The sequence below is a fragment of the Mesoplodon bidens genome (genome assembly GCF_964165515.1).
Source record: "Mesoplodon bidens genome assembly, chromosome: 16".
Classification (NCBI taxonomy): Eukaryota; Metazoa; Chordata; class Mammalia; order Artiodactyla; family Ziphiidae; genus Mesoplodon; species Mesoplodon bidens.
In genome coordinates, this window is record NC_138173.1 from 64,214,448 (window position 1) to 64,224,437 (window position 9,990).

Below are 9,990 nucleotides of genomic sequence, written 5' to 3' on the forward strand. Positions count from 1 at the left end.
ATCAATGTTAGCTATTATTACTAGTTTTCATCTTCTAATCCCTAGCGTCTAGTTTAGCAGATGCTTCATTAGTATTTGTTGAACGAATGGAGATTTGATATAGAAAAGGATTTATCCTTGGGGCTCGACCTGGTTTTAGAAAATGAAGTATTTAGCAGAAGTACAGAAGGAACTGTCTGATAACAGTTATCTATGTTGGGTGTCCAGGGACTCCAAGTGGACCTGGTTCTCGAAAGAAAGAAAATCGACAGATTCTACGTTGTTTTTTCACGGAGCTTTGTGCAGGGTCTGACACACATCTCGAGCTCACCCAAATCACGTTGCACGAGTGTATGCACACGCCCTGGCAGGGTTGCCCGGGTGTAGGCAGCATCACTGTCGGTGGCCAGGATGACTTACACTCCGCTTCCCGGCCACCACGGAACCGGGCTGGCCCCGGCGTCCTAGACCCTACTGCGCGCGTGGAGGCTGGGGAGAGGGCAGGAATTCGGCGACGGCCACGTGGACCCCTTCCGCCCTCTCCCCACATCCTTTGTTTCCCACCGGCCCCGGCTCAGGAAGCTCTTTCTGCGAGTCACCGCGAAGGGGCGGCCCGGGAGCCCGGAGGAGCTATTTCCGTGCAATCCGGGCGGGCGGCAGGCGCGGGAGGGGCGTGGAGGTGGAGGCAGCGCAGAAGGCCCAGTGTTTGCTCTTATTTCATCCAACAGAAGGTTCTATTTGTGGAAGCGAACAGACGCTGGGGATTAGAGCTGGGAGGGGGCGGGAAAAGGAAAAAAGCCACATCCACTACCACGCGCAGGTCTTCCCCGGAACCACCGCGTGGGGGTGAATGAGTGATTCTGGAATTCATCACCTTCTCTCTCCTCCCTTCCTCCGGCTACCGCCGGGCCTCGGCGACGCCCACGGCTCCAACCGGAGGTCCCAAGGCGCGGGGCACTGGGGGGATCCCCGGGGCAAGAGGTGTCACCCCGCGGCTGCAGCGAGCGGCGGGTGCTGAGAGCCCTGGTGCGCGCGCCCGCAGTCCATTGTGCTCGGAGTGCATGGGGAGCGCGCACCAATCAACGGTCGCTTCGCCCCCCCACGGCCCCTCCCCTCCCGCCCACTTCCCCGGGACCCTGACGTCACGGGAACTTTTCCTCCGCCCCCTCCTCCGGCTTCTCGCGCTGAGCCCGCGGCCTGCGGGAGGGCGCGCGCCTCCTCCCGCCTAGACCGGCCCGGGGGGCGTGTGCGCGCGCCCCAGCGGGCTCAGGACACGCCACCTGCGCCGGAGCGCGCTCTGCCCGAAGCATCCCCAGCCGTCGGGCCACCCCCGTCGCCCCCGCCGGCCCAGCTGCACCTCCCCTCCGCTCCGGTGACTGCTCGCCCGGCGGCAGGGCCCGAGTCGTCGCAGCCACCTCATTGCACAACCCGGCTTCCCAACTGTTTACACAGCCCGGCCTGTGAGTGTATGTGTATACAGCGTGAGTCACCGGGAGGCGGAGGAGGTGGAGGAAAAGGAGAAGGAGGAGTGCACTGGCCGGGATCGGTGCGGCGCACACACTCACTCACACTCAGTCAACCTCTCCGAGCGCGTCTGTCTCGCGCACACTCACGCCGGGAGCCCGGAGCGCTTAGGATCCCGGGCGCCGCGGAAAAGTTGGTCCGGCTTTCGCTCCGACACTTCTTGCTTCGGGAAGTGCATTTGCTCCGTGGCTCCGCCGAGCCTGCGGAATCCTGTTCTCGCTGCTCCGGACCTCGGAGGCCGCCGCCGCCTCTGCTTCCCCGACTGTCGGCAGCCTCTACAACAATAGCGAGGCGCCCCGAGCCGGTACCCACGGGGATCCGGGGACCCGAACCGGCCTCCTTGCCCCGGACGCGCGGCCACCGTGGCCCTCGCGTGTACCGCGAGCGCCCGGGAGCGGCTCCGGCTTTGCCCCCCGTGGGGGCAGAACGAAGCTCCGTCTGCAGCCTCCATCCCGCGGGCTGGAGTAAGTCGCGGCGCCGGCGCCGACCCCGTTGCGCCTTCCCGCGCCGATCCGAGGACGTACAAAGCCGGGGACGCCCCGGCCGGGGACGGGATGCGGGTCGGTCCCGTGCGCTCTGCTATGAGCGGCGTCTCGCAGCCCCGCGCTCCGGCCTTGCTGCTCCCGGTCGGCCGGGGCGCCCCGGCCAAACGCCTGCTGGACGCGGACGACGCGGCGGCCGTGGCGGCCAAGTGCCCACGTCTCTCCGAGTGCTCTAGCCCCCCGGACTACCTCAGCCCCCCTGGCTCTCCCTGCAGCCCGCAGCCTCCGCCCGCCGCTCCGGGGGCTGGCGGCGGCTCCGGGAGCGCGCCGGGGCCAAGCCGCATCGCCGACTACCTGCTGCTGCCCCTGGCCGAGCGCGAGCATGTGTCCCGGGCGCTGTGCCTCCACACCGGCCGCGAGCTGCGCTGCAAGGTAGGCACTCAGGGGGCCGGGACCCGGCGGGGGGTCGCGGGGTGAGGGGGCACGGTGGCAGGCAAAGGTGTTTGGGGTCTCGCCCGCCGTCGCCCCGGGGCCGAAGGTGCCATCAGGGCTTGGGCTTGGGGCAAGGAGGATAAGGGCGTTTGAGCCCGGTAAGGCAGCATTTGACCAGGGTCACTCTATCGGGGATTGAGGGGTTCGGATGGAGTGGTATAGCGGGGGCTTGGCGGTCGAGAGGAAGCGCGGTGCTCAGTTGCTTTACAACAACTATATTATTTGCTTAGCGCCGAGTTTAGTGCGTGGCGTTCCACATAAGTTGTGGAATTGAAATGGATTCCAGGGCCATGCCATTCCCCGTTTCCCATTCTCCTCGCTTCCCCCGCCCCTCGTTCTGGAAGGACGCTCTGCTGTGGGTGCCTCCTTGGAGCTTGGAGCAGCTGGCAACTCTCTTGCTGGGGCTGCGAGGCACCCGGGCTCAGCCGTGGGTGGTAAGGGGGCGGGAAGTCCGTGTTGGGCTCCGGTCTTGGGGATTCCGGCTGGAACCCGCGCCGGAACCGGAACCCTGTCCTCCCCAGAGAGTAGTCTGAGAGGGTCTTCCAGCGAGGGCGGGGGGATTTGGCCGGAATAGAAATGTTGGAAAGCCCACACCGACTAGGAACCCTCGCTTCCATTCATGTCTTGCTTTTCCGGCCCGCGATTTTCCTTTGAACATAAGGGGCTCCATCCAGGAGGGGATACAACTCGTGCAAACAGGATCCTCCGCACCCTCCTCTAGCGCCCATAGACGCAGGCCATGCACCCTTTGCGAGCTGGACACCCGGGCCTCAGACATCCCTGAGAACCCTCCGGGCTGCTCGTTTTCACCCGAAAGATAGGGTCACCCCTCAGTTTAAGTCGCTCTTTGGTTTTCCGCAACTCACCTGACCCCCCGAGCTCCCCTTCCCTGGGCTCGCTGCTGCCACCTACTGTCCGACCCGAAGGAAACTTCACATGTGTGATCAAGCCCAGTTTAAAGGGGGGAAAAAATCTTTTCTTCTTGGTGGCTGGGGAGCAGGGCTCAGAGGGTATGAGTGTGGGCTGGGGTGGGAGGAGGGGGGCAGCGGAAAGGTTTTTCGAGCTGGTGCCAGAGCAACCCAGGGTCAGAGGTGGGGTGGGTCTGGTCATTGTGCAACCCCTTCCAGTTCCTCCGAGCAGATAATAGCTGAATCCAGATGGTGACAGCCCGTGTGTCACCGTTTCCAGTTGAGTCTAGGATATGAGTAACCGGACTAAACCAAAGGCCCTTAAAGAGAACAGCCAGCTTCTCAGAGAAGATGCTACCCATGTCCCGAGTGAAAGTGGGGATGGGAGTTGGTGGTGGTGGTGGGGGAGATAAGTAAACAAATGAACCCCCCCCCCGCCCCGAGAGGATCCCGTATCCCTCCTGTGGGAATTTTAACTCAAGACTGCTTATACCTGAGTCAGCCTAGGCAGGTTGCTTAGGGCTGTGTTGACAGTCTTGCGCTTGGAGTCATGTGTTCCTTCTGAGTAATGACAGAGCTGTACGTTCTCCAGCTGTATGTTCTTCCACCTGGAGGCTGCAGAGTCACCATGTCCTGTGCTCTCTCTGGGCTGCAGGAGGTCATGCATTTCCAGGGCCTGCTCCTGGAGATCCCAGGGGGACCTCTATCAGCCACTTTGCACAGCACTACCTGCCAACGAGAAAGGGCCACAGAGGGTGGGGACTTAGGAGCTTAGCTCTCTGGAGCCGGAAGGCCATACATAGAAGACTTCTTTCAAACCATCCATATGGTAGCTCTTTGGAGATTTGCTAGCCCTAGGTGCTACTGCTTTTGGGTGTTAGGAGTAGCCCAGGCTGCATAAGGTGGGGTTGCAGAGCTAACAGGGGTTGCAGGAGGTTGGGGTAAATGAATGGAGCCTCGCTTTCAACCAAAGCCCAGAGATTGAGAACTGCAGCCCAGCCCAGGATCTGGGAGGCAGCCTCTGCTTTTCTAGCCTCCTAAGTGAGTCCCTTCTCTCTGCAGGTGTTTCCCATTAAACACTACCAGGACAGAATCCGGCCTTACATCCAGCTGCCCTCACACAGGAACATCACTGGCATTGTGGAAGTGATCCTTGGGGAAACCAAAGCCTATGTCTTCTTTGAGAGGGACTTTGGGGACATGCACTCCTACGTGCGCAGCCGGAAGAGGCTGCGGGAAGAGGAGGCTGCCCGGCTCTTCAAGCAGATCGTCTCTGCCGTTGCCCACTGCCACCAGTCAGCCATCGTGCTGGGGGACCTAAAGCTTAGGAAGTTTGTCTTCTCCACGGAGGAGAGGTGAGCAGCCTCTACAGCCCCTCCTGTGCCTTTTGACACCAAAATGAGGGTCCAGGTCGAGCAGTTAGGTGCAGGGTGTTGGTTCAAAACAACACCAAGGGCTCAGTTGTCCCAGAGTTAGTCTTTAGAAATCCTCTCTCCAGAGGAGCCAAAGCCAAAGTTGGTTATTCTGCACCCTTGTGGACGTGGCCTGGGGACACCTTGGTGCATCTGTGGGGTGTCACGTGAGGACAGGATGCCCTCCCCGCTTCCACCCCAGGATCAGGTTTATTCCCCATCGTTGTCAGAAAGGTCAGTTCTTCTGGGGTACAGATGTCAGTCTACCCTTCACGACATCCATTCCTGGAGGATGTCTTCAAATCCTTGTTTATACCGAGTGGGTTTTTTTTTTCTTGTTTTCTTCCCCTGTTTATTTATTTATTTATTGTACCTAATAAGTATCACAGAGCTGGTCAGACTGTCGTATTTGCAGAAACCTATCCCTTTCCTTCACACCACCCTCCTATTATGAGTCAGGCTTGGCCCCCAATATCTTCTCCCCATTCTCCGGTGACTTTTTAGACATCTTGTTTGGATACATCTTCAGAAGATAGCCACGGCTGAATGAGAAATGGAAGCTGGCTAGAATTGGTTGCTAAATATAGATCATGGCTTACCTCGTAAAGAACAAGATGAGCTCGATAAGACAATAATGTGACATTAAGATTCAGAGTTGAGGTTTCAGTTGAGAATTCAGGAAGCCACAGGAGATAAACCTTACCTGATTTTAAGAGGTGGGCCACATCCCTTGTGGAAAGATGAAAAGCAATACCATTGTAGAATTGCACAGGTGGGTGTGTGTTACTTTGTTGTAGGTATTCATGCAGGGCTCACCCCACCTGTGCTCTTTTTACCCTTAACTTCAGATCCTATGAAAAAGTTTAGGGTTGAGTTGCCAGAAAGCATGGCTTTGTGTCTGACCTTGCAAGAGTCATTGGATCATACTGATTAGCAAGGAAAAGCAAAGTGTTGGCAATGAAGAAGTTTGCAATTCCTGGAACACTCTCCTTTGATATGGTGATGTATTTTCTGAAACACACCTTACACACCTCCTTGCTTACTGTTGAAATCTGCTATTGCACAGGCGAATATCATGTGCGTGGAGTTTGGCAACCCGAGGGTTAAGCAATGACAGGCTGACGCTATTCGTGTAACCAGCACAGGTGCAGGGTTTTAGTACTACAGCAGCCAATCAGTGGCAGACAGTGTGGGTTGAGTCATATTTTCCGTTTGCAGAACCAATGGGTATTTTACATAACGACGGGCAGCGGGGGGCGGGGGGGGGACGGGGGGGAGGTCAGGCTGAGGACATACTGAAGTTAGCACATGTATACTACACTCCAGGGAACAGGAAGGCAGGGAGAAGAAGAAAAAAAAACCGAAAAAAACCTAGACCTTTGAGAGGAAAAGGAATTGACCCAGTAGCCTGTACCGAATGTTTGCCTCTAACTTCGCAACGAGTGACTTACTGACACAGGGTTGTTTCAGAGAAGCTGGGAGGAGCATAAGTGGCCACCATGTATTGGAGACTCCCCACATGGTTCTGGGCTTTGGGGGAGCCAAGAGGCTTGAGTGGCTGGATCTGAACAAGGAGGCACCTGCAGCTTCATCAGAGAGCCTTAACTAAAGATGTTTCAAACCTTAGTTGTTACTTGAAGAGATAAACTTTTACCTGAGTAAATGAGCTCAGGTGTTGATGTGCCATCCTAGGGTGTGTGTGCATGTGTGTGTGTGTGTGTTTGTATGTGCATGTGCATACATACAAGGGCGTTTTAGGGCTCCTGCATCTTTCAAATCCACCAGCTGCTTTTCTTTGTCCTCTCCGTCCAGACTGAGCATTCTTTGCAATTAAACCTCCCAATAAATGTAATTAGCATTCCTTGTACATTTCCCATCATGGCCATCATGGCTTGGGCTCAGGTGGACAGAATTCCCTCTGTGTGTATATATCAATGTGAGCAGGAGTGCTAAGAACCTGTGCGCAATAACAGTGACCTTGGGCTCCGTGTTCTGTAATGTTCTGTAATGCCAAGCAATGGGTCCAAGTAGCCCTGGCAGTCAGTGGCATGATAAGAGATAAGATCGGCTTGTAGGATGCCCAGGCTCTCCCTGGAGCAGTAGGGTAAACTGTTCTTCCCTGATAGCTTTTGGAGAAATGTCAGCATTCCCCTGAGACAGGCTCCCACTGCTGCAATGTGAACTTTGTAAATTGTGTAACCTCTATTAGGATATGTCTTATAAGCTGTAGCATATTGAATAGTATTTGGGGCTTTGCATCATACCCTCCACCCCAGGCTCTCTCTCAATACTTTGCTAATGTTTATTGCAGTTTGTATTGGTTTGTGAAATCCTGAGTCCTCCTGGGTGATGCAAGGCACTGCTAACTGGATGAAGGGGTAACTGGCATTCCTTGGGCCTTTGCGATGAGTACTTGTGGGCGCTATTATCGAGGAGGCCTTGTTTTTCATAGTAGCTGATCTGGAAGTAATGGCTTGTTTCCTCTCTCCTACAGAACCCAGCTCAGACTGGAAAGTCTAGAAGATACACACATAATTAAGGGAGAAGATGATGCTTTGTCAGACAAACACGGCTGCCCAGCCTACGTGAGCCCCGAGATTCTCAACACCACAGGGACCTACTCCGGAAAGGCGGCGGACGTTTGGAGCCTCGGGGTGATGCTCTATACCCTTTTGGTGGGACGATACCCCTTCCATGACTCAGACCCCAGTGCCCTTTTCTCCAAAATCCGACGTGGACAGTTCTGCATTCCTGACCACATTTCCCCCAAAGCCAGGTGCCTCATTCGCAGCCTCCTGAGACGGGAGCCTTCAGAAAGACTCACTGCTCCAGAGATCTTACTCCATCCCTGGTTCGAGTCTGTCTTGGAACCTGGGTACGTCGACTCAGAAATAGGAACTTCCGACCAGATTGTTCCAGAGTACCAGGAGGACAGTGACATCAGTTCCTTCTTCTGCTAATCCCCAAACCTCAGAAACCTCATAATTCTCACACATGGCATTTCCATTTCTAAAGATGGACAGGCCTTTCGGCGTCTGGCCAGCCAGACACGTGATGGCGTAAAGACTGTCACTGCTGAATTCAACATGGCGCCCTCTTTCCTGTCTGTCCTGATGAGTGACAGCGTACACTCTGATTGGCTGCCCTGCAGAGTTGTTTCCCTTAATGAACCTTCGCCAACTGTCCCTTTGTCGGATTTGGGGCTTCCGCATCTTTTATAGGTGGCAAGGAGTATGGATATCCTACAGCATGTGATCAAGTGAAATGAACATTCTAAAGGGAGAGGAAATGAATCTCACAGTGGCATTTTGGGCAATAACCATATTTTTAACAGGGTGACAAATAATTTGGGCCAATAAACCTGCCATCTTCGAACTTGTCTTTGGTAGCCAGACTTTTGCTACCCTAGCTTCTCTGATCGGAAAGTTGTTTTTTCTGGTTTGGTTTAACACTCACCCTTTCTTCATCTTTTTGGAGCAGACTGTTTCAGGGGCATAGGAGCCTGCCCGAACCACGAACCCAGAATTTCTCCTCCATTTCCTGCCAAGACCTCATGTGCACTAATGCCTTCTTTCTGACCTTGAAATGCGCCCTCCCACCTCTTCACTATAAAAGCACTTACCAGCTAACTGTGGAAAAGTATCATAAAAGATTCAAACTCCTGGCTATTTCAGAACTCTGAGCTCAGACAGAGAGACTGGAGACTTCTAACAAGAATTTGAGCACTTGGAAACCATTAGCTCTCTTGGTTCCCCTCAAATATGTTAGCATTTATCCTTTACTTTTTTCCCCAAGACCATCTCAGGGTGGAGCATTTTGTCTAGGAGGAGAAAGATAAGAAGGCTCTCCATTCCCTCTCCCAAGAGAAAATGTTAGACATCTTTGTGCTTCAGAGAAAGTGAATTTTGGATAGTCTTAGACGGTTCTCAGACTAACTTCCAGAATTATACTTTAACCACCCCCATGGGTATGGTCTGCAGTTCCGCATGACAGGTTGTTAATATTTCAGATGTGGTGTGGTTTATGAATACATCTGTATCATCAGTATCTGGGATGAAATAGCAAGCCCCAAATCTTTAAACTTGAAAGGGACATTAAAAGTCATCTGGTCCAACTTCTTTCGTTTCTCTGCCACCTACCAATGCAGAAATCCGCCGCCCCCCCCCCCACAACTTCTTTCACAGGTGGTCTTCAACCTCTTTTTGAATGCTTCCAGAGATGGGAACTCACTACCTACAAAAGATAGAGCTTAACAAAGAAACTGCAACTTGCATTAAAAAAACAAGTACAGATGAAATATCAGTAAATGTCTCAGACAGTACTGAAATCAGGTGATTAAACGGGTAAACCAAACATACTGTATTTTGAGAAATGGCACAAAAACAGGCAGTCACTTTTAAGGGCTACGCCTAGGCAAACTACTAACATGCATTGTGAGAATACCGTGTATACCTCACGTACTGTGTACTTTGTACATAGAGTGTACCTTTTATACATATGTCCGATTTTGTTGTTGTTGTTTTGGCTCTGACGCTTGTTCTGTTGTCTGTGTCTGTCTGAATAACCTGCGTGTCTAAGACCACGTGAAATGTGAATGATCATTGGCAATATTACCTTGACAGAATCACGGGACTTGGAGAAGAGGGAGGACAGAAGCCTCTGTCGCGCTAACGCTCTTGTGGTTGCTTGAATGTTGTATCTGTGATACATGACCCGGCTAAGGACTCTGGGCTGGCTGGGGCTTCGAAACACTAGATCCTTCCTGTACATGTGTATATATGTGAGACGGCTGTTTCTGACTTGTAGAGAAATTTTAATAAATCTGGTTTCGTAAATTGGTGCAGTGACTTTCTTTGGAGTCCGATCCGCCATCGCCTGGTGCAGTTTCACACTGAGGATGCAAAGGTCTCTGGCATCAGGGCCTGGAATCTCGAGGAAGAGATGGAGAAGTAAACAGATGATGATTATTCTGTATGACCCTTGACAGCTGAGCCCATTCACTTTTTCCATTGAAGTGGGCAAATTCATTTTGATGGGTGAAACCAATTTGGTGAATCAGGTTGGTGAGGGCTATGGGTTGAATTTAGAGTCGAAAAACATTTCAAGAGGAGCATACATAAGAAAGTCTTGAGTTGTAAGAGTCCCTCTGACTTATGGTCCTTTGTAGTTCAGGGACCCTTGAGAATTTGATGA

The 9,990-nt window shown here is 53.4% G+C and overlaps 1 protein-coding gene across 1 annotated transcript; it reads left to right on the forward strand.

Annotated features, from left to right (window-relative positions):
• Window positions 1-1,166: 1,166 nt before the first annotated feature.
• TRIB1 (tribbles pseudokinase 1) lies at window positions 1,167-9,637 on the forward strand. The gene is made up of 3 exons (XM_081258908.1): window positions 1,167-2,417; window positions 4,448-4,740; window positions 7,292-9,637. Exons 1-3 carry the CDS (start codon window positions 2,058-2,060, stop codon window positions 7,755-7,757), a joined length of 1,119 nt encoding a protein of 372 aa, XP_081115034.1. The 5' UTR covers window positions 1,167-2,057; the 3' UTR covers window positions 7,758-9,637.
• The last annotated feature ends 353 nt before the right edge of the window (window positions 9,638-9,990 follow it).